The sequence below is a fragment of the Marmota marmota genome, unplaced genomic scaffold, assembly GCF_001458135.2.
Source record: "Marmota marmota marmota unplaced genomic scaffold, marMar, whole genome shotgun sequence".
NCBI classification, from domain to species: domain Eukaryota; kingdom Metazoa; phylum Chordata; class Mammalia; order Rodentia; family Sciuridae; genus Marmota; species Marmota marmota.
In genome coordinates, this window is record NW_025999900.1 from 58,779,881 (window position 1) to 58,807,772 (window position 27,892).

A 27,892-nucleotide genomic window follows, 5' to 3' on the forward strand; every position below is an offset into this window, starting at 1 on the left:
CACAGCATGAAAGGTGAGCATCTGCAAACCAGGGAGAGGGTCCTTGACACAGTCCAACCGTGCTAGCACCCTGATCCTGGGCTCTGAGCCTCCAGGACTGAGACAAATATGGCTCAGGCCCCCAGCCCATGACATTTTGTTAGAGCCAGTCCCAACTAAGACAGCCACGTGACAATATTCAGCTCTACTTTGTAGGGTAAGCCCTCGGCAGGACACTCTTGAATTTGGTCAGCTCTCTCACGGTTACCAGGAAGCTAAGCCAGCACACCAGCTAGATGTCACCCCTTCCAAATGCTAAGTGTCACCATACTGCTCCTGAAGCTCCCCCTTCTCCTGCCGGGTGAGAGTCCTTGACAGCAGGTGGCTCCTGCACCTGCTAATGGAACCGTCCCCCCTGTCATCTCAGGCCTTTGTTCCTCAGCCAAATGGTGAGGACCTATGTGCTGGGCCACTCCTTGGACTAGGAGCCGGCAAGCTCAGTGAGGACACACCTTCCCAGATAGCATCTGATGGTAGGAGACCTCTGGCACCTAGAGCTGCAGTGACCGTCCACTCCCGACCCTGCCCAGGGGCAGGCCCGTTCTGCTGGGCCGTTAGTCAGGGCCGATGAAAGGCCGAGACTCACACCACTCCCCGGGCCCCCTTCCTGCAGGGGAGCCCACCCCTTCCCCAGCCCCAGCCTGGATTCACAGTCCCTGTGGAGTCTAGGGTGAGGACTCTGCACTGCTTGGCCACTGACCCCTCACATTGGAGCCCACCCAGAGCTGACAAGGGCATTCCCCCTCCTCTCCCCTCGGGTTGGACTCTGAAGGTCTCTCTGTGGTCACTGCCTCATACCCGCCAAGGGCCCCTGGTGCCAGGGAAGATCGTCCAGAGGAACGATGAAGGCTTAGGTGTTGTAGCCAAAGCCTTCAGTAAATATTTGCTATTCCAAAGTGTGATCCCCTGGGGGCCGTTACTGATTAACATCCTGCCTGGAGGTGGCGGAGCTTCTGGAAACCACACACCAGGAGGGGCTTCCTGCACTCCCAGTTCCAGCGGCGAAACACATGGATTCACCTGGAACTTCTGCTTTTCAACTCAAGGCTGTGCCCTGACCCTGAGCTCTGCCTGGACAGGGCCAGGGACTTTCTGTTGAGTGCCTCTGGGGACAGAGCACCTGGTGAGGGAGAAGACAATGGTGGCCTCCCCTGCTTCAGCCAGGGTGGGGTAGGTGCTCTCCCACCCCAAGGACCCGCCAATCCAGTGTGAGACAGACAGCTAGATCACAAAGCCTATTTCAAGGTGAACTTACAACTCTCAGCATTGAAACTGGACAGTCCCTCAAGCCCTCAATGTCAAGGCTGGTGGAGACCCTTTAAGCCCAACTTCTCAGACCTACTGACTTCCTTTTTTATAATATAAATATTTGGTTATGTGCTCCTTACCACCCTTGAATCAAAATTTATAATTAATATAACCTACCCACAAATTAAAAAAAAATAGTGTTCTAAGATGAAGGCAAAATACAATTATAAACCAGGCACAGTGGTGCACGCCTGTAATCCCAACAGCTCAGGAGGCTGAGGCAGGAGGATCTCAAGTTCAAGGCCAGCCTAAGCAACTTTGTGAGGCTCTAAGCAACATGCATTCACACACAACACACGCCCAATATATACACGAGTGCTCCTGTCCTGGACTATGCGCTGTTATTTTATTTATCTATTCTTTTCTTGTGTGCTTCTGGCCATTATTTATTTTTCATTGAAAGTTTTTAGTTTTTGAATTATCTCAAAAGAATAGCACCAAGAACACCTACATCCCTCTCTCCAGATTCGCTTTTTCCTTCTTCTCTTCTCTGTTTAGCCATCTCTACTTTGCACATCAGCACATACACTCACATATGCTATCTTTTTTTAAAGGGCTAATGACATCCTTTATTCAAGTCACATAGAAAAGCACATCCTATTAATGTAAAATGTTCATGCATGTAAGATGATCAGTCATTAGCAAATTTTAAAAGGCTTATATAGGCACACCAAATGTTTCAGTCAACTTTTTTTTGTTGCTGTGACCAAAAGACCCAAAAAGACCCACTTTAGAGGAGGGAACATTTACTTGGTGCTCACAGTTCTGAAGTCCCAGTCCATAGACAACCAGCTGCGTGGCTCTGAGCCTGAGGTGAGGCAGAGCATCATGGCAGAGGGGTGTGACCTGACAATCAGGAAGCAGAGAGAAGGTTCCTCACAGGGGACAAAATATATGCTCCAAAGGAGTGTGGTGGCCCGCCTCTTTCAGCCACTCCCTAGCTGCCTGTAGTCACCACCCAGTTAGCCCCACTGGTGGGTTAGCACACTGACTAGTTGAAGGCTCTCCTAACCCAATCATTTCACCTCCTGATGGAAATATCAGGGGTCCTGGGCCCCCCAGGAGCCGAAATAAACACTCAGAGACAGCTCTGTCCGCAAGGCAAGAATTTACTTCTAGTGCAGAAGGGCGCCCAGCAATCAGAACCCAAAGCCAGCGGCTGAGCAGGTGGCCTCACGGCCTTCGTCCCCGCCGTGGGTCTTGGCTGGGGCCCAATGGTCAGGTGGCCGCACAATCTTTAGCACAAACAGCTGAGGAAAAGGGTGCTTAGCAGCTGCTCCCTGGTCAGGCTGACTGCGCTGCCCCCAGAGGGTCATCTGAAGAGGTGTCCTTCAACTGCCCAGCTCCTTTGCTGTCCCTTGTTCCTAGCTGGGGAAGCCTCTTGGGTGGAATGCCTTTTGGCGCAGACACAATCACTGAGGAGGCGGAGGCTGGAGGCAGAGACTCTAGAAAGGCAGGCAGCCGTGTAAGCCATGGCAGTCGGGCGGCCAGGGGGAATCGGAGTTGCCAGTGGGACAAAAACGGCCCGGGGCTTGCTGGCCCTCTGAAGGGACACCCTCGCTGCACACAGGCCCAAAGAGCAGCCACCATGACTCCAACCTCTTTAAAGGAGCTCAGTGTCTTTGCAGAAGTGTGCAGATCACACGGAAGCAAGTGATTTAAGGAAAATGAACCTTGAGTCTGGTGAGTCGGCCAGCAACCGCCTCCCCGCCCCGCCCCACAGCGCAGCTCCATGGGCCGCAGGACAGGATCAGCGACACCCAGACACCACTCCCCACCTGCTCCGGCTCCAAACTCCCCAGGCAGAAACAAGAGGGACTGAGCTCCGCGCAGGATGAACACGGGAATTGTGACACAGGTCAACACCCTCCGGCCACCCTCGGGCCACACGCTTGACTAGAGAGGCTCAGTCCAAAGTCTGTAGGACCTGAGAAGCTCATGTGTCCCTTTAGAGTGAAAACACAAATGAGGCCTTTCCAAGGCGCCAACTTTGAGTTGTGTTTGCAGTGATGGCACCGAAAGGCTGCTCTGGATCTTTCTTTCTGTTGATTAATTCACGTTCATTCCCTTTTGGGGGCACAAATGAAGTAGTTCATGAAGACTTAAGTGGCTATGAAGACCATACATCTCTGAGAATGTCTTAAAGAAAGGTCACCAGACCACATCAATGTTCATGGCAGCTCAATTCACAATAGCCAACTATGGAACCAACTCAGGTGCCCTTTAACAGATGAATGAATAAAGAAAATATGGTACCTATATACAATGGAATATTACTCAGCCATAAAGAAGAATGAAATGATGGCATTTGCCAGTAAATGGATGGAACCGGAGAATATCATGCTAAGTGAAATAAGCCAGTCCCAAAAAAACAAAGGCCAAATGTTCTCTCTGATCTGTGGAGGCTGATTCACAATGAGGGGGATGGGTGGGTGAAAGAAGAATAGAAATTCACTGGATTAGACAAAGAGGAATGAAGGGAAGGGAGGAGGGATGGGAATAGGAAAGACAGTAGAATGAACTGTCTTTTCCTATATGAATACATATACGAAGCCCCACATCATGTGGCTCACAAGAATGGAAAGTTATCCTCCATGTCTGTATGATATGTCAAAACACTCTCTAGTGTCATGTGTATCTAAAAAGAACAAATAAAAAATACTGAAAGGAAGGTGACCTGAACCTTTGAGCTCTGAACAGCGGTTGGCAACTGCTGAACCTCACACCTGCGATTTCCCGAGCTCCTGGGTGGGAGCTGGCTCGGCCTGGCCAGCCCTCATGCAGTCGGTGGTCAGGTGGAGAGAGGGAGGAAAAGAAAAGTCCGTTCTCATTCACGTCCATCTGATTCGCAGTTGTTGGCCTGTGGGGAGGGGTTGGCTTAGTTCTTTCTTCTAACTTGTTTCTCCAGGGTCGCTGCCTTCAGATGTCTTTAATGACTCGTCACCTCTCAGTCACCAGGGCTCCAGCTGCTGCAGACTCCGACATCCCTCGAGGGAAGGCAGGGCTTGGCCAGGGTGGGCAGCCGCCACCGGGGCTGTGCTGCACGTTCTTGTCCAATCCCTTTCAAAAGAGCAAGCAGAGGTGACCCTCTTGAATAAACAGGAGCCCGATTTCTCTCTCCGTCTTGAAGATGTTCCTCCCAAACGAATAATAAACCCCAATAGAACTGGCTGTTGTGTTAAATGCAGGCTTTGGCCACAGCTGGTGGAACAGCCCCACTTGGGGGAGGTAAAGCATTCCGGTTGCTCCTCATTTTCCCTCCTACCTGTATGATCTTCTGGGGAGTATTTATTACAGATTAAGAGAACCATGAACATCAGCAAGCTCCGATTTTCTGAGAAACTCCTGCCTTGATCACAGAGTTCTGTTCTCGGGGACACTAAGCCGAAGTGGACTAAGGAAAAGCCGTAGAAGGAGCTGAAAGATGGTTCCAGAACAACCCAGTCCCAGTGTACGAGAACCAGCTCCAACTGCCAGGAGACCCGAGATGGGCAGGCAGATCCAGGATGGCACAGAGTGCCATTTATCGGCCACTTAATGACTGAAGTGTGGTTCTTGGGTGGCAGCGACACCAAGTGGGTTCCGCAAGTCGAGTCAGAAGGAGAGCTGTGCATCCTGGGAAGGACAAAAGTAGCTCTATCCCGGACGGAAGGGAGCTGGTTTCTCTCAAGCTAATATCCGAGGGCTGGGCCCATTGCTGGCGCCAGAGTTCAGTTGTAAAGCTCCACATACCTCTCGTGGTTTGATCTATTCGTAGCATGCTAAGAAACTGTGCAGGAAGACTGGCGGGGACAAGGGTGGTGGTGTTATGGACCAGGCTATATGAGCCATGACCCAACAGACTCCATTTTGCCCTAGACTCCAGGTAATGTGAGAAACGCTTCTCCCATGGGAATACCCCCTCCGTACCCATCAATAGGTGCTTAGCATAGAATGTTAGGGGCACAAGATGGCAATTCTTATACGATGTAAAATTGTTGTCTCTTTGGTTCCCGTTTTCCTTGGACAATGAACCCTGCCAGAAAATGACTATCTAGATGTTAGTAACCATTCTTTAACTTGTACTCAACTAGGGTCGTTTTGACCCACTTCTCCTTCTGCTTATGATTTGAGATCTCATGCTGTTTCTGGTCTTGAATCATAGCAACATCTGCTTATGACTCATGTACTGGCATGTTTTACTTATGGTATAAAAGGTGCACTCAAACCGCTGGAGGGGGTCGGAGATGTAGACTTGCAGCCTGCCCCTGGTGGATCCGATCACCAGCTGGCGATAAAGATGGTTCATCTTCTGCTTTAAGTTTGACTCAGTGATTTATTACAATCTTCGCCATAACTGTGGTGATGACTCAAGATGGCCACAGTCACGTCAGTTGAATCCACATAGGCGTCAGGAAGGGCCTTATCATTATAGGGCACACATCACTTTGTATATTACCCCACAATTTTTTGATTGAACCCAGGAGAGCTTTACCACTGAGCTACATCCCTGGTCCTATTTATGTATTTATTTTTGAGAGAGGGTCTCACTAAGTTGCCCAGGCTCATCTCGAATCTGAGATCCTCCTGCCTCAGCCTCCTGAACTGCTGGGATTACAGGTGTGCACCACCACTCCTGGCCACCTCACACATTTCCCCAACAATTTTCATTTTGTAGTCATGTCTAACATATGTCCACCCAACTTTGGTACAGGTGAATATAGGTAGATTTATTAGCATTATCAATACAGACTCATGGACTCTTAATTTTTTTAACACATAACTGTTCTTAATATATCTGTATCTCTATCTCTATATTTTTACTGAGATGTTAAAATTACCCTAGATATAATTATATGACAGAAATGGACTAGAAACCATGAGTTTATAGCTCTAATTCATACCAACCCTGCAGGGGGCTTCGTTGTTTCTCTCTTCCATACTTCTGTCCCCTTCTCTGCTCAGGTCTACAAGACACATAAATAACATGGTGTCTGCTACACTCGTTGCAGGAAAAGCAGACCTGAAAGGAGGGCACCAAGATCTGCCTGCAGCGTCTTACTCTTGGGTATGAATAGTCCCAGTCCTGCACTTAGATAATGAGACTCTTTCCTCCTCCTCCTCCTCCTCCTCCTCCTCCTCATTCTTCTTCTTTAAATTTGTTCTTTTTAGTTATACATGACAGTAGAATGCATTTTAAAATATTATACAGACCTGTTTGAGTTTTTCTTTTTATTCTGTTTCAGGACTTTTATTGTCTTGTTAATTTAACTGCTCTTTTTAATATATTGAATATTAACATTATTCCAAAAGTGTACATTGCATCAATAGATCCACAAGAGAAGTGCCGTTCCCTCCCCATTGCATCCTCTCTGGTCTAGTCCCCTTCCCCAATCCACTTTAGGGAATCATTTAATGACTTTCTGGTTTATTTTTCCTGTATTTCTTTATGTAAGGACAAGAGTAAAGATTCATGATTTCTTTTTCTTCCAGACACTTTGTAGATATCCTCCTTGGTTTGCTTGTTTGTTTTTACAGCTACGTAGTACTCCCATTGAACTAATTTCCTATGTTTGGGCCTTTAAGTAATTTCCCATTATTTTGTAATTACAAAGAATGCTCCAATTAATAACTTTGTAGATATCATTTTAAAAATTGTCAGTGCTGTGTCTTTAGGCTAATAATTCTTAGAAGTGGGATTTCTGAATGGAAGGTGAATATATCTGTATTAAAAAAATACATTGGGTTTAACAGTGGCCCCTAAAAGATATTCTGAGAACTAACACTGGGGACCTGTGAATGTGACCTTATTTAGAAAAAAGGCCTTTGTAGGTGCAAATAAGTTAAGGGTCTCAAGATGAGATCGTCTTGGACTTAGGAAGGGGAGGGCCTTCTCTAAAGACAGGTGTTCTCCGCAGAGGTAGGCAGAGGGAGCTTGGAAGTACAGAGGGATTCTGGGGAAACCTCGTGAGGACCGAGGCAGAGACGGGAGTGATGGGCTCACCAGCCCCGGAGCATTGAGGACTGCCGACAGCACCCAGGGGCTAGCCAGAGGCTGGATCGCATGCTCTCAGAGCCTTGGCAGGATCGAACTGGGCAACACCTGGCCCATGGACTCTGCCCTCCAGAACTGGGCATGGATTTATTTCTGCTGTCGGAAGCTGTTAGAGTCTGTAAACAAGTCAAAATAACACCTGGCATTTTGCCAGGGGAATGTTAAAGTTTGTAAACAAGTCTGGATGGTGCCTGGCAAAATGCCAGAGGGAGTGGTTTGAGAAGTAACAAAAACAAGCCATTAAGTGTGGAGATTCCTTATTGGTTGACTGATGTATCTAGTTTATGCTAATTAGATAAGCTGTGTGGAATGTATAAATACTGCTCCTGTCCTGCAATAAACGGCTCCCACTCCTGCTGTATCAAGGTACACAAGTTATTCGTCACCCCCGGTTATTTTGCTGCAGCCAGCCGGGCTGCGGCAGGAAGCTGCCCCGCTGGTGGTAATTTGTTTCATCAGGTCTTAGGAAACACATGTGTTGTATGTTGCCCAATCCCCTCCCACGGGGCCTTCTGCCTCCTCCAGCTGTGCATGGGAAGGGCAGTGTCTATGCAGTTGATGCGGGTGGGGGGCTTGGGGGGTGGTCCATCCAGCTCCCACACCTTTGCCAACTCAGTGGAGAGGAAACAGTATTTTACAATAGTTTTAGTTTGTGTTTTTTAAATTTTAAGTGAAGTTGAACATATTTCTCATGTTTAATCAGTGTATCTATGTATGTCTGCTCCTGTATTTTGTTTGTTTTTATGTAAGATTTAAAAATTCTTGTCCTTGCCAGTTGCAGTGGCACATGCCTGTAATCCCAGTGGCTCGGGAGGCTGAGACAGGAGGATCTCGAGTTCAAAGCCAGCCTCAACAATGGCAAGGCACTAAGCAGCTCAGTGAGACCCTGTCTCTAAATAAAATACAAAATAGGGCTGGGGATGTGGCTCAGGGGTTGAGCGTCCCTGAGTTTGATCCCTGGTACAAAAAAAAAAAATTGTCCTTAATTTTGAAAGAGGTTCCTTATGATTTGTTATATTAGCTCCTATGGATGACACAATTTACAATTTGTAAACATTTCTTTGATGTTTCCATTTGTCTTGGGGCTTGCTTATGCAATTCTCTTCTGTAGTCAAGTTTATCAGCCTCTAATTTCTTGTGGATCTAAAGGTGAGGTTAGAAAGCCTTGTCCTCCTCCTAAACGATGAGGAATTTACCCATGTTTCCTCTGGCACAAGGAATGGTTCAGATTTTACCTTTTTCTGTTTTCTCCAATGGCCATCCAGCTGTCCCAATATTACTTTTTAAAAAGCTTTTCTTTCTCAAATTCAAAGTTCCCATTTAACCTGGGTCTATTTCCAGACTTTCTCACCTATTTCGCTGGTCTGCCTATCTATCTATTCATGTACCAGTACCCTGGTTTAATTAAGGAATCTGTGTCATATGCTGTGGTATCTGTTAAGATGGGCCTCCCTCTCCCCATGGTCCACCCCTATGGCTTTTCCAGTGTTTTCCTGGCTATTCTTGCGTGTTTACTTTTCTATGTAGAGTGTAGAATCATCTTGTCTAACTTCAAGAAAAAGCATTTTTTTTTTTTGAAGTACTGGGGTTGGAACCCAGAGCATCATGCATGCTAGGCAAGTACTGTACCACAGAGCTACCTCCCCAGCCCAATTGTTGGCATTTTTATTGAAATCCTAACAAACTGACAAATTAGATTAGGGAAAGCTGATATGCAGATGATGTTGAGTAATCTTATTCCAGATTTGTGGAATAAAAAATACAAATAAAATAAAAAATAAAAAATAAAAAATAGTTCGAGACTACTTTTTTAAAGAGTGTTTTATAATTTTCTCAGTGTAGATCTTGCACATTTCTTCTGACATTTATTCCTACATGTTCATCTGTGTTGCTGTCGGGGTTTCTCTTCCACTGTGCTTTCTAACTGGCTGTTATTTGTGCATGTCCTGATATCTGTCCTGATATCTTGCTGCATTCTTTTAGTGTTTGAGTTTGTGCTGTTGATTTGTATGTTCATCTTTCTATGCAGACTTGAGTGTCTAGTTAGTTATGCAGGTATATTGCCATGCCCTATGCAAAGAGAGAGAGAATTGTGTTTTGTTTTTTCCCAATTCTTATGTCTCTGCTTTTGTGCAATTGAATTGTTTAATACCCACAGTACAATGTGAGATGGTACTGGGTATAATGAATAGTTTTGTCTTAATTTTAACTTTAGTGAGAATGCATTTAGTATTTTTTTATTTAAGTAAGATTCCAGGGTGTGTGTGTGTGTGTGTGTGTGTGTATCCATTAGATAGCTGTTTAAATATGTGTATTTAAGGAAGTATTTTTCAGCCATTATTTCTCAAGGTGCATGCTATATTCTTTCTATCATTTCTGTGTCTGTCTATCTATCTGTCTATCTATCATCTCTTTACCAATCACCTAGTTTTTTGTCTTATTTAATGTTTTTGGCCTTGACCAGAAAGGTGAAGACTCTTTCTCTTGCAATGTCTCTCTAGCACCCTCTATTGACAAAGCTTGACACCATGCTCAATTTATAAAGAAAGAACAGCTGGAAACCTGCAGACCGATTTCTGCAGAGCAATGGTGATGGGAACATTTGCAGCTGAGAAGCAATGATCAATAATGAGCATACACACATATATTGTTATTTTTGCTTTAAGTGGTTAAATATATTTCAAATATATTTTTGAAATATTTTATATATTTTTTTCCACATATTTACCCTTTTATTCTTTTGAGTTGGTCCAGGTTTCCAAATAGAATCATGTTTCTGTCTGAAGAACTGATTTTAAAACTTTTTTTCATGAAGGCCACACATTTTCTCTTGAAAAAAAATTTTAGTCTTCATTTTTGAAGGATCATTTTTTAAAATATATTATGACATTTTTTTCCCCTTCAGAACTTTAAAGATGACTTGCTTGCTTTCTTGTTTTTTAAAAAACTTTGTATTTAGAAACTTTGTATTTCTAAATTTGCAAAAATAATAGTGTCTCCATGTACCCTTCTCCCAGCTTACAAGTATGAGGACATTAAACAGCCATATTACAAACCACTGTACAATGATCAAACCAGTAAATTACAGGAATACTATATTGTATTGATATTGCTCAGTTTCCCCCACTGTCCCACCAGTGTCCTCTCTCCAGTCCTGAGTCTACACAGGAGCACCTGTAGTACTTGACTCTCAGGCCCTCTTATTCTCTGTCCATCTGGGCCAGAAACTCTGGGTTGTTTTTTTTCTTTACCTAGGTCCTTTGGGAGAGTACTGGCTGTGTATTTTATGGAATGTCCTCCAGTTGTACTTCTCTGATACTTTCTCCTGGCCACTTCAGGCTTCATGTCCCAGGAAGGACCATAGAAGTAAGTGTACCTCTCCGGGCGGTGCCTCCCTCCAGCCTCTGACAAGAAATCGAGACTCTTCTTTATGTTTGTGTTCTGGATGCAATGTGTCTTTTTTGTTTGTTTGTTTTCTGGTTGCTTTAATTTTTTTCTCTTATCCTTGGTTTTAAGCAATTTGATTATGCGGTACCTTGGCTGGTATTTTGTGCTCCTTCTGCTTTGGGTTTGTTGAATTTCTTGGTGTATTTACACCTTTCATCAAATCTGGGGAAAAAATGTTGCCTTTATTTTTTCAAATGTTTTGCTCCCCTGTGCCTGTCCTTCCCTGGGGTTCTGATTTCAGGTACTGACGTGACGTTGAAGGTCAGGTTGTGCATGGTCACACTTGTGCTTCTACTGAGTCTATGGAAGGCTGGGGGGATACATAAAACGTGCATGTTTGTGCAGCTATCAGTCTCCCAGAGCCAAAACCAACTTCATTTCAATGTTTTAAAAATAATAATTGACTTGTCAGAGAAATAAGCTCTTTCAATGTTTTTGTCAATTTGTAATTTTCCTTTTAAATCTGATTATGTTTTTTTTTCCTTTATAACTAGAGCACATATGAACTGTACAAACACAGTGGGCTTCATTGTGACATTTTCATACCTGCTCATAATGTACTTTGATACTTTGATCATATTCTCTATGACCCTTTTTTTTTTAAAAAAAAAAACAACTCTTTTCTGTGATTCCCTTTCCCTTCCATAATAGTCCACCTTCAAGTTTCATGTAGTCTTTGTTTTCCTCCTAGATTTCACAAATTAGAGAAAACATGTAATGTGGTTTTTCTGAGTCTGGCTTAATTTACTTAATTACTTAAACTCTAGTTGCTTTCATTTTTCCTGTGAATGGCATGATTTTGTTTTTCTTTATGGCTGAATAATACTCCATTGTGTATATATACCACATTGTCTTTATTCTTTCATACATTGATGGGTATCTAAGCTAATCCTATAACTTGGCTCTTATTTTGGAGAAAATTCTATATGCTAATGAAAAAAATATGTATTCTGCAGTTGTTAGAAGAAATACTCTGTAGATGTCTGTCATGTTTGTAAACAAAAATGGTTTTGTCACCATAATGAAAGCTCAAATAATGGGGACGGGAGCAGACTTCGTGGATCAGCAATGCTTTTTATTCAGCAGCAGAGACAGGCATCAGAGGGGCTCACTTTCTTTATAGAAAATGGCTGTGGGTTACAGGAGGTGTCTGGGTTTTTATAGGTTATGCTGAGAGGTGACTTAATCACTCCAATGGAAAGTGTTAGTTTGGGCATTCAGGAAAAAGGTTGTAAAAATTTGAAACCTGTTTTTACTGGACAAGGATGGAGGGTCCTTTGCTCAGCACCCAGTGCTTATCTCTTCCCTTTGGGTCCATTGTACTGTCACTGGGAAAGGATTAAAGTTTTGCTTCTTCCTCTGGGGTCTATTGTCACTTCGAAAGAATTTAATTTTCCAGGGACTGCCATTGTTGGATTGATGTTTGCCTCTTTTTCAGGGATTGTCTTGTCACTGGGAAAGGATTTATTGGGGGGAAGGATCAGTGTTTTGCCTTCTTTCTCTTTTCCTCTTCCCGGGTCACACAGTCTTGGGGGGCTGTCATTTCCCATATCCTTCAAAGTTGGTCTGACCTATAGTGTAATTTAACTCTGATGTTGCTTTGCTGATTGTTTTAATCTGAAGGTGTGTCTGTTGGTGACAGTACTTAACTCACCTCCTGTTGCTGTATTGAGGCTTGTCTCCTACTGTAAGTCCTATAGTGATTGTTTTATAAAATTGGATGCTCTGATGCTTAGTGCATATGTGTGTGTGAGTATAAATATATTTACAATCATTATATTTCTTGTTGTATTGTTTCCTTTATCAATATGTTGTGATCCTATTTGTCTCTTTTGACTGATTTTGGTTTGAAGTCTCTTTTGTCAGACATGAACATGGTTAATCCTGCTTGATTTGGGGTTCCATTGGATTGGAATACCATTCTCCATCCTTTCACTATCAGTCTATATTTGCCTTTTCTGGTAAGATGAATTTCTTTAGACAGCAAGGAGTTGAGTTTTGTTTTTAGATCCAATTAGCTAGACAGTCTTTAAATTAAAGAATTCAGACTGTTTACATTCAAGGTTATTTTTGAAAGATATGTACTAATTCCTGTCATTTTGCTGTATTTTTCTGATTATTTTGAAGGATCTATGTTTGTTTCTTTCTCTCTTATTTATCTTTTCCCATTTTTCATCTTCACTGCTTTAATTATGTTTGATTCTTTACTTTTTTTATTCTTTACTTTTGCTCATGGGTTCCTCTAGTAATACTTGCCTTTTCCCCCCTGTGTTCTCATGAGTGTGTTTGTCTTGTTTCCTCTTCTGAGGGTAGGAATCCTTTAAGTATTTTCAGAATTCTGACTTAGCAGTCATGAGTTCCTTCAGTTTCTGTGTATCTTGGATGCTCTTTAATTCACCTTTGATAACTTTGCTGGATTAGTAGTCTAGGTTGGCAGTTACTTTCTTTCAAGGATTGAATGGGATTAGTGCACTCATTGGAGACCCCAGGCTGCCCAAATGGACTAAGACCTCAGGCCTGGGGGTTGCAAACACTCCTTCATAAGGGTATCACTTCTGTTGCCTCCCTTCTCAAACACACTTGTCCTGAGAGTTGCAATGACAGCTATTTATTACAAGATACTAAAGGTAGGAATAACTGTGGTTGGGTGGAGGAGAAACTGGAGAAGACAGGGGGAATCTCCCACTCCCCCAAAGTCAGGTGGTCCTGTGCTCCCGGGTCAATGCTCTCAGGTTGGATTCACCACCTTGCCCAGGAACAGGCTGCTCCACGTGAAGTGGTCGAAGACCATGACAAGGAAGGGCCGGTTGAAGCTGACGGTGAGTGGCTCGGATTCCAGCTCCAGGGTGCCCTTGGTGGCAGCTGGCTTCATATCCTCCTCATCCAGTTGCAGCATGGCCTTATGAATCACCTGTTAAGAAGGCAGGAGGTGAGGCCCTACTGTGTGTTAGGCACTTCCACATCCCATCACTGTTAGTTCTTGTTTCCTTTGCTTTGTGGAAGGTGAAACTGAGACTCTGAAGGGGTCACTTGCTGGATCCTCATGTAAGTGGCAGCTCCAGGACTAGAGTCCCTGGGCTTGGGCCCAACTATGCTTCCTCCCTAGGAGGGGTGCCGACCGAGCTGTCACACAGCCTGGTGCAGCAGGGCTTCCGTGTCCATATCAGGTGTTCCTTACCAGTCCCAGGCTGGGGGAGGAAGACCTCACTCTCTGTCCACCTTGCTAGGTAAATACCAGGTGGAAGTTACATGAAGCACTGGTATCTACCCTGTGGGCAAAGCCCAGGCAGAAGCTAAAATGTCAATCTTTGATTGTTGATATGCTCCTTGTGATCAAAATTAGGAGGAATTCTGAAATCCGTAAAATGTTTGATGAGCTTCCACTGAACGCTTTTGACAGATCATAATCTGGTAAGTCAAACAGCAAGTGACATTTAATGCACGCAGCAGCCTCTGGAAAGGGAGCTCTAATCCAGTCTGCTTTCCAGCAAGGACTCCAGGGCTCTGGCTGGCTCTGTGAGGCGGCCATAAGCTAGGAAGAGGCTGAGCTGGGATTGGGATCCCTGCAGTGGGTCTGGAGAATAGATTTTTGAGTTGACAAAGCTAAGGTCAAATGTCAGACTATGATTTACTGGCTCTGTGACTGTGGCAAGTCTTCACCCTCCCTGTGTTAGATACTCTGAGAACTTGGGAGGGAGGGCATGCCCAGAGCTGCATGGACTCCACCCTTCCCCCAGCATGCACTGTCCTGAGCAGTTACCACTGTGGTCACAAAACCCTGTGCTCTGAGGGCAGGAGCCGTGTCTGAGTGAAGAAGTCATCCCCAGAGCCTCGAACAGTGTGGAGCACATAGTACATGTTCAAAAAAAATCTGAACCAATGAATGAACACAGACCATCAAGTGTAAGGATAATGACTATACCCAGATAGAAGGCTCAATGTGACCCCAATTAGACATCACATTCCCTGTTTCTTTTTGCTGCTCAGAGTTCTGCCATGACGACTTAGTTTCCCAGTGTCCTCTCTGTGTGATCTGGTGGGAGGGGTAGGCTTGCGGGTTGTGGCTCTCCCCGTCACCAGCTTCCTGTGAGGTCTTGGGATGGTTGTTTTCTTCCCATGGGTGGAAGCGCGTGGACCACACCTGCAGTTCTCAGCCTAGGATCTAAAGGCCCATCGATGAACAGGCTCAGTGTGACTTATTGCTATTATTTTTATTGTGAAATTTGGAGGGAAAAGGCAGCTTCCTGAGACACTTACCTTTGATACTTTCAGCTGCTCTGCATGGCTGATGCCTGAGAAGTTTGCCCGGTTGGTGAACACGTCTTCAATGCCCATGTCTTCCAGCACGTCCCTGAGGTCATAGGTGCCAGAGATGGAGACTTTGGGGATGTACAGGTGCACCTGGCTGGTCGGGGTAAGCCGATGAGGTTAGATATTCCAGGGCTTGGCCTCTGGAGATAGCCTCACAACCTCCCCCAGCAAGATGCTACTTCCTCATGGGATCCCTCCGGCCCCTGCGTCCCACTCTGACCTGCTCACTGGGGCCAGGGGAAAGGACAGGGAAAGAGCAAGCCCTGCCTCGTCCTCTCCCACATGTGCAGCCTCTCCTTTGGTCTCTGAACTGCTCGGTCCTGTCTACGGCCATTCCACCTTGAACATGCTTGATCTCATCTGACCTGCGCAGTCCTCTCCTTGTCAAGATTCCTTTGAGCTGATTCCACCTGTGATACAGCTGGACTACTGGCCATTGAAGACAATGGCCCCTTGAGATGTCCTTTTGGTCCCTAAAGAACACCCTGCTAGATACAGGGAGTTGAGGAAGCACCCACCTGGAGCCGCAGCTATGCTACTAATACTGTGTGACTTTAGCCAGGTCCTGCTAGGGTCCTCATCTACCTATGGTGAACAGATGTCCCACTGGGGCCCTGGGTGCTGAAACTCCAAGATTCTGCAAGAACTGGACGATGGTGCTGGTGTGGAGAAGCTAGGTGCAAAGGTGCTGGGTGCACTGGGGCGGGAGGGGCCTGGGGCTGAGCTGGGCATCTGTACTCTGCCATACCAAGGCTTAGTCCTTCCTTTTCCTGTTCTCTAGCAAGGGGAACTCAGGCAGCAGGATATGCCCTATTCCCAGCAGGAATAATCTTAAACCTGGAACGCCCTAAACCCGATTATCCTAAACCGGGAACACCCTAAACCCGGTTCCACCCTGGTCCTTGAGCAAGGTCACCTACATGCAATGTCACTGCAAAATGTCCTATTTCCACGAGTCCTTCCACTAAGCAACATGGGGTACGCTGGCAAGGAAATTGTCATACCTACTTGGCTAATGGCTCCCAGCACTCTAGAGGGAGAGAAGATGCCCAAGGCCTGAAGCCAGGTGGGTCAGCAAAAGCACACCTGCTCCCTGGCAGGTGCAGGGGAGGTGCCGTCCCTCTGTTCTCTGAGCAAAAGCAGCCCTGGAGGCCTGGGGATGGGCCACCAGCCAGTGTGATGTTTGAGCTGCCCTGTTCAAAAGGAGTTGAGGATGAATCTGAGACGACTGGGACAAGTGACTTTCCCCGTGGACGGGAAACACCCATGAAACACACACCCACATCTGGTCTGGGCAGGTGACCTTCCCTCTCAACTCATCATCCACCTGAAACCCCAGGAAGCTGCAACCCATGCCTTCAGTTCCAAATTGAGACGGAAACCCAGAGAGGTCCCCCTGCCCTGGGGGATTCCCCCCAAAGCTACACAATTGGTAGCAGCAGAGCCCTGAAGAAACCAGGACCATCCTGGTGCTTCTGCCTCCTGCTGGGGGGGGCAGCTCTCTGAGGGCACCCGGGAGGCCCCAGGGCTCCAGGAGTGATGAGTTTTCACAAGGACATTTCTTTTGGTGGAAAGAGAAAGATTACTTTCACCTCATTTTCAACAGAATAGGATCCGAAATTTATTGTTTTAATCATGGTGTATTCTCAGCACCTGGTGCAAGATCTAAATTACCAGTGAGAGACAGAAGGGACCCATTGGGGGTTCTCCCGACCACTGCTCGCCAGCATGCACACCCTTGTCCTCTGCTACTTATTCCTTTGTTACCTACTGTGGTCTCACTTTCTTATTTACTGATTGATTGATTGGCAGGGTGATTGATTGATTGAAGAAAGGTTAGATCCCCTGAGTGACCTAAGAACCGTCCATGACGGATACAGAGATGGCAAAACAGATAAGTGGGGGCCTGGGTGGTTGGTGAGCTCACGTTAAGACATTGATGCAAAAAACCTCATTTTGTGGAATTCCCCAAAGTACCTAAGTGCTGATTGATAGACGGAAAATGTCACAGACTGTGGGGAACCAGCAGACAGGAAAATGGGGAGCCCTGGAGGGTGAGTCCAGGGAAGAAGGACGACCAAATGCACCCCTTTCTGCCTGGGAACGTGGGCACTGCAGACACCCACGTGCTGGTGGAGGGCTTACCTCCTGGCCAGGGACATGGACCATCTCTCCATCATGTCCCTGCTCAGTGCGGCAGTGACTGTGTCCATCTGCCCCAGATCGGGAAGGACGAAGAAGATGGTCTGGTTGCCCAAGTGGTCCAGCTGCACCACCTGGCAGGGGAGCTCCGGGTCGAGAAGGTGCTTGACGGAGCTCGACTGGAACATCATGGGCACCTTCACGGTGGTCGTCTCATTCACATAGAAGTTCTTCTCCACGGTTCTCTCCGGGTTGGAGGGCTGTGTCCATGTGCCTGGGAAGAGGTGGGAGAGTGCACGCAGGCTAGGCCTGTGGGGCAGGGAGGAAGTGCAGCCCCAGAGCACCAGGTGTGCCCGACACCAGCCACACTGCCGCCTGCCACGTGCCTGGGTTGGCCCCACTCCAGCTGCCAGAAGGTTCTCAAAGATCTGGTCATTCCCAGAGGTTTAAAGCCTGTTTCACCCTCTTTCCCTTGAAATGGGTGGAGGATGAACTCTCTGAAATTGGCTTCCAAACAAGGAAGGAGGGAGAGGCCAAGAGACTTCTGGGTCTTAAACTTGGGGGTAGGACCAGAGTGGGTCCCTGCTCCGAGAGTTCTGGAAGTGGTGCCAGAATTCAAGTCTTTGACTCAAGATGGGGTCGAAGGGGCTGATTTGGGAAATAGACCATCCATTCCATCCCGCCCTGAGAGCCTGGCCAGTCCATGTAGGAGGCTTCTGCCACTGCCCCCTGGCTCCCCACTCCAGACCACATTTCTGGATGCATAGCCAGCGTGAGAAGACTCGTGGGGTCACAGATTTCCACCCTCCCCCCTGTTGGACCTTGGGTCCCCTCTACTATGATGTCCCCATCTAGACTGCTTTTCCCCTCAGAATGGGGAACCCACTACCCTCACAGATGGGGCTTTGCAGATCTGGTCAGCTCTGGCGGGAAGACGGTTGGTGCTCAGGCTGAGCCAAAGTCTGCCTGACCACAGAGGCTCCCTGTGAGCCTCTCCAGACTTTCTGAACTTATTCCCCAAACCCTGAGTTTTCTTGCAGGATGTTTAAAGTCACAGGTTAAATCTCCCCAGGACCTCTTGGCTTTAGTTGGGGATCCACAAAAGCACCGAGGATCTGATCTCAGCAGGTCCCAGGTGTCCTGGCTGCCCTGGACTTCAGGCTCTGAAGACCTGTGAGACCACTACTTCCAGCTGAGGCTGTTTCAAGGTGGCCAGAGCATAGCTCCAGGCAGACCTTTCTCCATCCCACGGCAGACCTTGGATTGCATGGCCAAAATTCATGGTTTTGGGTGGAGACAATGGAGAGAGGGTGGGGAACGTGAGGAAGCGGTCGGTGGGCACAGCCTAGAGACCTTGGGACCATGCCTGGTCCATCCTGAACGCCCTCTCTAAGCTCTGCGACTGCAGACACCGATTCAGGGTAAACTCTTCATCTAATCCTCTCAGGGCAAGTGAGATTACTTGAGGTTCTCAAACCAGCCTCCAAAGGAAGCCCTAGGGCCTCGGATCTGGAATGCGAGTTGAATACTGAACTTACCGGTTCCATTTGTTCCTCTCAGTGGTTTCACCTGCGTTTCTTTGACTATGACTGCTTCAGTGAAACTGGGCCACGGGGGTCCCAGTTACATGTTATAAAAAGACGATTGCTAAAAATGTCCTGGACAAACTGGTTACAAGAAGCTAAGGGTTTTTGAAGGGAATCAGGGGAGGCTTCCCAGAAGAGGTGACTTTTTTAGCTAAGACCTGAAGAGTGGGAAGATGTGTTAGGCTGTCAGATAAATTGAGGAAGGGCTCACAAGAGCCATGGGTTTTGGTGCAGAATATGACTTCCCCCTGTAAGCCCACGTCCTAATCCCTAGAGCCTACGAATATGCTAGGTCACACGTCCAGCGGAATAAGGTTGCAGATGGAATTAGAGCTGCTCATCAGCAGTTCTCGAGAGGAGAGATCGCAAGGGCAAGAAGTTGATTTTGTTCTCAGGCATAATGTGTCGGAATGCCCTAATCACAGAAATCAGCTGGGCATGCTGGAGGGGACACGTACTAAAGCCACGAACTCTAGGGCTTCCCCGTGGAAGTCTGTTACTTCAGCAGGCCTGGCGAGGGCTCTGGAGTCTGATCTTAACAAGTCTCCCTGGAGATTTTATGAATAGCATGTTGGAAGACCCAGCTCTGAACTGGTGGAGATGGAGGTGTGGCCCAGGTGGGCCTTGTCAGAGCTGGCTGAGAGCTCTGTGTGGGCAGGATGGCTCTGGGAGCATCCGGGGACCTGAGGGAAGCCTGTGTCTGCAAGGCCCAGGGGTTTCTAGCCCAGGGGGTGCCTCACTACCAGGGCTCTGCCCAGACATTGGGGCGGCCACTCTGTCCCCGGTTACAGTCTGGGCTTGAACCAGCCTCCTGGAATCTGAGCAAATCACTCGGCTTTTCTGTCACTTTGATTTTTGCCAAATGATATAATCCCATCTTCCCAGCCACCTGCGGTGAAGATGGAGACCCAGGTGTGAACTTGGGAATTCAAAGGCTCTGCCCCAAAGTGGATTTTGATGGCTGCTGCTGTTCTTGGCCCTGGGTATAGGGTTTGTCAGAGGGGACGAGGAGGCGGTACCTTTGGAGAAGATGTAGCTGACCAGGGCGGGGATGGCCGGGCTGTCCGGGTCTAAGAATTCGTCTGCCGTTTTCCCCGGGGTCTTATTCTTGATGTACTCGTTGATCTGTCTTCTGGTCCCAGCCCACTCCTGGAAATCCACAGACAAGGCCACTGAACCATAGTAGTGTTTGATATCTTCCAAGAACGAGTTGAGCAGCTCCAGGCTGTGGTCAAGGAACAAGGTGCTGCCCATAGTGATTTCCAAGCCGGTGTCTGACTCCCGGAGGAGGTGCTGGAGGTGCCGGAAGCTCTGGTGTATTTCACCTTCAGATGTCTCCGTGAGGTTGAAGCCCAGGCCCTGCAGAAGCTGGGCCCGTGTGTGGCCACCAGCACCCAGGGACAGCATAGCTAGGGCTATGGAGATGCTCACTGGGGAGATGAAGGTGTTCCTGTCAGGAGCCAAGGCCACCAGGTGTTTATACAGGCTGAAGGCAAAATCAGCATTGATTGGAGCCAGGTCCCGGTGAGGGCTTTTCGTGCTTATAGCAGCATTGGGGTCCTCAGCCTGGATGGTCCAGAGGCCACTGGTGGACAGCCAGAGAAGACACGTATACAGGGCAAGTGACATTGTTCAGTATGGCCAGGATCTGCCAAATCAAGAATGCTTGTTAGATGTCATGGTGGCCTCTGGGTCAGCAGACCATGGTGCCATAGGAGGCAGACAAAAGAGGCACTTGACCACTGAGTTACGTCCCAAAGTCTTTAATTTTTTTTTTTTTTTTAAGTTTTGAGAGATCTTGCTAAGTAGTTGAGGCTGGCCTCAAACTTGTGATCCTCCTTCTTAGCCTCCTGAGTCACTGGAATTACAGGTGTGTACCACCGCGCTCACTTGGGCTTTAGTTTTCTTATTTGAAGATATGAGTTATATTCACTGTGATTGATCAAGGGCTAGTAGGTTCCCACCACTGATTTAGGTATTTTGCTTATATTCTCCCATCTAACCTTCACCCAAACACTCATGAAGTAAATATTATTAACCTGATTTTAGGCAGCTGGAAGCAGATGCTCAGAAAGGTTAAATATCCATCTAGCTGATATATTCAAAGCACTGAAAGAAAAACAAAACAAAAACTGTCAACAAAGAATTCTGTACCTGCAGAACTGTCCTTTAGAAATCAGGACAAAATAGAGGCTGGGGTTGTGGCTCAGTGGTAGAGTGCTCGCCTAGCACGTGCGAGGCCCTGGGTTTAATCCTCAGCACCACATAAAAATAAATAAATAAAATAAAGGTATTATGTCCAACTACTACTAAAAATATATTTTTTTTAAAAAAAGAAATTAGGACAAAAATAAAGCATTCCTTGAGAAAGCCGAGAAAGCTCATTACCACATATCTGCCTTGCAAGAAATATAGAAACGTTACTGGATTGTAACTTGAAACTGGATGGGGAAATAAAGATCTCTGGTAAAAGTAAGTAGCGGGGCAATTATTAGTTAGTATTATCGTAATACTAGGCTTATGCATAAAAACAATTATTAGTCTGTTTTTGAGTACACAATGCATAAAGATAATTTGTGGCATTAATATCAAAGAGAGGGGTCAAAAGTATGAAGAAGGCAAGTTTTGTATATTATTTAAGTTAAGCTGGTATAAATTCAAATTAGAGTGTTATGATTTTGGACATTAATGGCAATTCCCGTGGTAACAACAAAGAAAACATCTAAAGAATATGAGCAAAAAGGAGAAAAGAATTAAAATGTTTCACTTCAAAAATCGACTAAGCCCAAAACAAGACAGTGACATAGAAGATGAGAAACAAGCCAAAAAGAGCTGTAAGGCATATAGAAAACAAATAGCAAAATGTCAGAAGTAAATTCTTCCTTTTCAGTAATTACTTCAGTAATTACTTCAGTAATTACGATTAAGTGTAAATGGATCAAAATCTACAGTCAAAAGACAGAGATTGACAGGATGGATGTAATGGTTAATTTTATGTGTCAGGTTGACTGGGTCTTTGTCCGTTCAGGCTGCTCCCAGGTCTGGAGGCTGGTGAGCCCAGGGTCAAGGTGCCTGCAGATCCACAGTCTGGGAGGACTAGCTCTTTGCTTCATAGGAGGTGCTGTATTTCTGCTTCCTCACATGGTGGAAAGAGTGACGAGTCCCCTCAGCTTTTTTTTCTAAGGGCATTAGTACCATTCATGAGGATGAACTCCTCACGACCTGATCATCTTCCAAAGACCTCACCTTATCGCACTACCGCAGTTGAAATTAGCTTTCAACACAGGAATTTGGTCAGGCACAAATACTCAGGCCATAGCAGCTGATAGAACATTTCTGGATGTGTCTGTGAGAGTACTTCCAGGAGTTTGAGTCAGTAGATTGACTAAGAAAATCCAACTTCATCAATGTGGGTATGTATCATTCAGTTGAGGAGCCAAAATGAAAGGGTGATGGAGGGAAATTCTCTCTGTCCTTGAGCTGAATCATCCATTTTCTCTTGCCCTTGGGCATGGGAGCTCCTGGTTCTTAGATCTTTGGACTCTGGGAGTTATACCAGCAGCCCCCTGTGCATTCTTGAGCCTTCAACTTAACACTGGGAGTTACAGAATTGGCTCCCTTGATTGTCAGAACATCAGATTCAAAACTGAATTATACCACACACTTTCCAAGGTCCCCGGCATGCAGAATGTGGGACTCTTGGTCTCCACAATCACATGAGCCAATTCTCATCGTATCCTCCCCTCCACCCCACACATCAGAAAGTGATGAAAGAAAGAAGACATAAAGATGGAATGTCTTCTATGTTTATAGATTGGAAGGCAACACCGTTAAGTGACACTACTCTCCAAAACAACCCCTGAATTCAATGCAGTCCCCATCAATCCCAATGACACGGTTTGCAGGGATAGAAAAATCCATCCTTCAATTCATATGGAATCTCAAGGGGCCCTGCATAGACAAAATGATCTTGAAAGAGAACCCCAAAATTGAGGGTTTCATGTTTCCCCAGATTTGGTTTCTGACCTGAATGGCAGCAGAGTTCTTGATTTCCTTGGGTCACGTGACAGATCAAGCTGGATTAGGGTCCCAGGGCTGCTGTTTCTGAGCTAGGTGATGTGGGGTGGGCTAGTTAGGCTCTGCCTGTTTTCTCAGCATGAAACACAGACAATGGCAACTCTCCCTTCAGCCTTGCCTGGGTTTATGCTTTTGTCTTCTCTTCTCCAGTCCCAGTGAGTGGCCCAAGGTGGCCGCTCAGCTTCTCTCCCTCTCTACTCCCCCTGATCTGCCTCCTGATCAGCCCCTTCCAACCCCTTCTCCCCTCTTCAGTCAAATGCCTCTTGGTAAATCTTTCAGTAACTCCCTGTTGCCCTCAGATGAGGCTGGTCTCACTGACGTGGTCCAGGGGCTCCCTGGGACTGTCCCTAGCCTTAGATATGTGCCCTTAATGTCTTAGGTGGGTATCAGAGGCTTCTTCTATTACCCACCAGGCTTTTATCCGGCTGCAGGACTTGGGAAGGCAGGGCAGGGCAGGGCAGGGCAGGGCGGGTCATCTCAGTGCCCCAGTGCTTGCTGAACCCTGCTCTGGGAGGAGAACTGGAGATGAACGTGGACCTGTCCCAGCCCTGCCCCATGTGGCCCCACTCCAGGTCCCAGCCTCCCTGCTGTCTGTCTCTCCTTCTCAGTCTTAGAGACTCAGTGCTTGGCTGCTGCCTCCAGGAAGCCCTCCCCCCGTGCTCTCTGTCCTCGCTCTGTGTCACATAGAGGGGAGCCTTTGCTTTGGCACCGGTCACTGCTCTCCCATCTGCGACCCCCTTGGGAGAGGACCCTGGGTGGCACAGGTTTTCCCTGTCTCTGGGGAGACTGTGGGCTGGACCCCTCCTGTAAGAATTCTCCAAGATGGGGATTAAAACTCTCCCCATCTCTCCAGATGGATGAGAGAACCAGTCACAGCCCCCAGCAGTGCTTGGCCTAGGTGACCTCACTTCATGGTTTGTCCTGGACCCATTTACAGATGGGAAAACAGGCCAAGGAGGCAGAGCAACCCGTGCAGGCCTGGGGTCTAAGCCCAGGTGCCCTGACATTCTCTGCAGAGAGCCAGAGGACAACAAAACAGCTCCCCAGAGTACCCAGCCATATAAAAGGGCAGAGGACCGACATTAGCCATGCCTGTATCTTAGGAATGTCCTCCTGGTCTTCATCGCCAGTGTAAAGAGCCACTGTGTTCCCTGCTTTCACAAACGGGCTCCTGGGTCAGGCACAGGTCTAGGTCTCCTCACGGGTGGGTTAATGCAGAGTTAACGCAGATGTTCCCCGGGTCACTGAGGGAGGACTGGGGAGGGGGTGTGGGACTCTGTAGAATGCCCCTGACTGTGCCGGCCACGCACCCCTCCCTGGCTCCCTCCCAGGCTGGCATCTCCCATCAGGGCTCTGCCTGGCACTCAGCCATCCCCATCCCCAGACCCCCATCTCTTCTCCTGCCAGATGTGGGAGCCTCAGCTGGGATGGGTGGGGACGCAGCTTAGCACAGCTTCAGAGACAGCCCCCTGCAAGGCAAGAGCCCAGGGATGTTAAGAGCCCCGTGGGCAACCCATAGACCTGGGAGCTGGGAAGTCCTCCGCTGGGCTGCCTCTTACCATTGCTGGCTGCCCTAGTGTTCAATGCCCTGTTGAAAAAAAAATCAAAACAAGCAAGCAAACTGCAAACATTGCTTAGTGCTAGAGGAGGGCCGGGGCAGGAGGATGGAGCGTTCTGGGCAGTCACTCACAGTTGGCTCTGGGCTCGGGCTGTGCTTGCTCGCTCGTGCCTGCTGCTGGGGACCCCAGCACGTGTACAGTAAGCTGGTGGGAAGCTGCCCGCTCGGTCCTCTAAATCTTGTTTGCCAGTTTCCCTGCTGGTTAATGGTTAGAGGGGGGACAGCGGCCTTTACCGTTCGGTGGTCCCCACCCCCCAGTCGTTAGCCAATGGGAGGCTGTTCAAGAAATTTAAGTAAACACAGCAATGTACAAATCAACTTTCTTCTGAAGTTTTATTTTTTAATATCAAAATGTGGCTGGGGTTGCGACAGTGTTTGTGGTCACCCTGCGGCAGCTGGCAGAGAAGTCACAGGTGCCCTTAATAAAGAGCCAAGCCACGGACACCTGTGGAAAACCCGACATGCGGCTGCAGCTGGGGATAAAGCAGGGGAGCCCTGCCCTCCAGGGGGCCTCAGTTTGGTGGGAGAGACAGACGTGTGACATCTCCAAGGGCCCCCGCGGGTGACCTCTCTTGATATTCACAGAGCTCCTGTGAATGAAGTGCTGTGGTCACCCTTCTTCAGATGAGGAAAATGAGGTGCACGGAGGTGAGGTGATCTGCCTGCAGATTCAAATCTAACACCCCCATTCAACCCACTAGTCTAGCTCTCTCTCCCTGACCCACACTTGTATCCATTAGTTTGATTGCAGGGGACAGACAGCAAACTCAAATTATTTGAAAGAAAGAATGTTGATCGGGTTTTATGAATAAGAGTCCCTCAAAGTGGAAAGAACTTCAGGCATGGCTGGATACAGGGGTCTCAAATTCCTCATTAGAGGTCTCCCTTTCTTTTCTTTGTCTGTTTTTGGAACTGGGGATTTAACTCACTTTACCACTGAGCTGTATCCTCTGCCATTTATTTATCTATTTGTTTGTTTATATATATATATTTTTTTATTCAGAGACAAGGTGTCACTAAGTTGTTTAGAGCCTAAGTTGCTGAGGCTGGCCTCTAACTTGTGATGTTTGTCTCAGCCTCCCAAGTCGATGGGATTGCAGCTGTGCACCACCATACTGGGCTCTCTCCCTTTCTTGTTTTAGATTCTTAGTTGGGCTGTCTTCTGCTTTCCTACTTTATTGTCTACAGTAGGAACAAAGGTGGCCACAATGTCTCTGAGTTATTTGGTTCTAACTGGTTGTTTGTTTGCAGAAGGAGAGAAATTCTTATTTTCTTAGCTCATGTAAGTCCCACAGAGTACTCCGGGCATGATTTCCCATTCTGGGACTAATCATGAGGTCCAGAAGGATGGAGTATTGTGAGTGTCCATCCAGAGTCCCGTGCCATAGTCCCTGTTCCCCAACATGTCTGCCCTCTATTCCTTCTCTATCTGTCCGTACGTCACACCCTCCTCAAGAGATGGAGTCTGTTCTTTGCCGCAGTCTGGCTGGGCACAAATGCACGAGCCACCACACAGCTTGTAGATTCAAACAGCAACTCTTTATTCCCGAACTCACACCAGCCGTATACAGACACGTTCTGGGGAAATCCACGTTCTCTGCCCAAATCCACCTTCACTGGGCTTCTGTCTCCCAAAATATACTGTCTGAATCCCGTGAGAACTCAAGGGGAACTTAGGCAGCAGGATACGCCCTATTCCCAGCAGGAATAATCTTAAACCTTAAACCTGGAACCTAAACTGGGAACGCCCTAAACCCGATTATGTTAAACCAGGAATACCCTAATCCGTCCTGGTCCTTGAGCAAGGTCAACTACATTCAATGTCACTGCAAAATGTCAGCAACATGGGGTACGCTGGCAAGGAAATTGTCATACCTACTTGGCTAATGGCTCCCAGCAGTTCTTCTCTCCTTACAAATCTTGGTGTGTCCCAGCAACTTTTTTGATCAATAAAATGTGGGATGCTAGACACAGTGGCCTGTAATTCCATTGACTTGGGAGGCTGAGGCAGGAAGATCACAAGTCTGAGGCCAGCCTCAGCTACTTAGCAAAGTCCTAAGGAACTTAGTGAGACTCTGTCTCAAAATAAAAAACAAAAAGAGCTGGGGATGTGACTCAGTGGTAAAGCACCCCTGGGTTCAATTCCCAGTACTCCCCCCACCCCCAAATGTGGAAGGAGTAATGTTCTGGGATTTCAAAGGCTACTTAATAAGAATCTTGAAGCTTCTGATTTGGTCTCTTGAAACTCTTTCTTTTGATCCCAGGTGACTCAAGTAATGGTTCTGTTAGAAGGACTATGTGGGGACACCACGAAGAGGGAGAGGAGAGCAGCTGAGTCTTACCTTCCAGGTTCCTGCCAACGTGCCACAGAGGAGTGAAGTCATCTTGGAGAAGTCAGACCCGACAGCCCCACTGAGTACTTTTGAGTGGTCCCGGTTGATATCATGTGGTCTAGAAGAATCACTCAGTACCAAATTCCTGACCTAAAAATTATGAGTAATAGCAAAATTGTTCTTTAAGCTGCTGAAGTTTGGAATCATTGTTATATAGCAACAGATAACCAAAATAAAATTTTTAGGTTGTATAGTTTGCTTTAGTAAATGCTGCCGGTTCTTCAAAATGATTAAACGGATTTATGCATCTAACAAAAGGGTGAGAGAGATATAATTGCTTCACAGTCTTGCTGATAATTAATGCTGCCATATTTTCAATTTAGCTATTTTGGTGTGTAGTGATATCACATGAAAGTTTCAGATTGTGTTTATTTGATGACGAATGAGGTTGGTTACCTTTTACTAATTTCCCTTGTCCATTGGAGGTGTTCTTTAACAACACTTTTCCAGATAGAGGTATAGGCATCACTCATGAAAGGGGAACATTCTGTGAAATATGTTGTTAGTGACTTCATTGTTATGTGAACATAAGAGTATACCTAATGCAAATGTAGGTAGCTGTGATGTCCTAGGCAATACGATCTTATGGGACCACTATTGTATATATGATCTACCATTGACCAAAACGGTGTTATGAATATCATTGCGTATGTGAGAATGTATGTGGAAAGCAAAATACCTTCTCTAAGTTTGTGGCTTATCTTTTCACTCTCTTACTGGAATATTTTGATAAAAATAGTTCATAACTTCATTGAAGTCTAATTCATCCATTTTATTTTATAGTTAATGCTACTTTTGTCCTATTTAAGAAATATTTGCCTACTTTAATATTGAGAAGGATTCTCTTATATTTTCTTTTAAAGGCATTATAGATTTAAATTTCAATTTATCTAGACTCGATTTTCAAATATGGCGTGAAGTAGAGTTCAAATATATC

At 46.7% G+C, this 27,892-nt stretch overlaps 1 protein-coding gene and 2 long non-coding RNA genes across 6 annotated transcripts; 1 reads left to right on the forward strand and 2 right to left on the reverse strand.

The window, feature by feature from the left end:
- Positions 1 to 2,440: 2,440 nt before the first annotated feature.
- On the reverse strand, positions 2,441 to 3,251 carry LOC125615351. The gene is made up of 2 exons (XR_007345956.1): positions 3,126 to 3,251; positions 2,441 to 2,792 (listed from the first exon to the last, which is right to left on the reverse strand). It is a non-coding gene; the product is annotated as an uncharacterized LOC125615351 (long non-coding RNA).
- Positions 3,252 to 13,414: 10,163 nt separating this feature from the next.
- Positions 13,415 to 24,773, reverse strand: Serpina6 (serpin family A member 6). Of its 4 annotated transcripts, none has more exons than XM_015495142.2 (6): positions 24,635 to 24,773; positions 20,907 to 20,976; positions 19,887 to 20,515; positions 17,285 to 17,555; positions 15,086 to 15,233; positions 13,415 to 13,739 (listed from the first exon to the last, which is right to left on the reverse strand). In XM_015495142.2, exons 3-6 carry the CDS (start codon positions 20,494 to 20,496, stop codon positions 13,557 to 13,559), a joined length of 1,212 nt encoding a protein of 403 aa, XP_015350628.1. In that variant the 5' UTR covers positions 20,497 to 20,515; positions 20,907 to 20,976; positions 24,635 to 24,773; the 3' UTR covers positions 13,415 to 13,556. The 4 variants fall into 4 exon arrangements, with proteins under 4 accessions (XP_015350628.1, XP_048655221.1, XP_015350636.1 ...); XM_048799264.1 differs by lacking the exon at positions 24,635 to 24,773 and adding an exon at positions 24,504 to 24,538; XM_015495150.2 differs by lacking the exon at positions 24,635 to 24,773 and adding an exon at positions 22,894 to 23,093.
- Positions 24,774 to 24,801: 28 nt separating this feature from the next.
- LOC107150212 lies at positions 24,802 to 27,208 on the forward strand. Its single transcript, XR_001504551.2, has 2 exons — positions 24,802 to 25,210; positions 26,827 to 27,208. It is a non-coding gene; the product is annotated as an uncharacterized LOC107150212 (long non-coding RNA).
- The last annotated feature ends 684 nt before the right edge of the window (positions 27,209 to 27,892 follow it).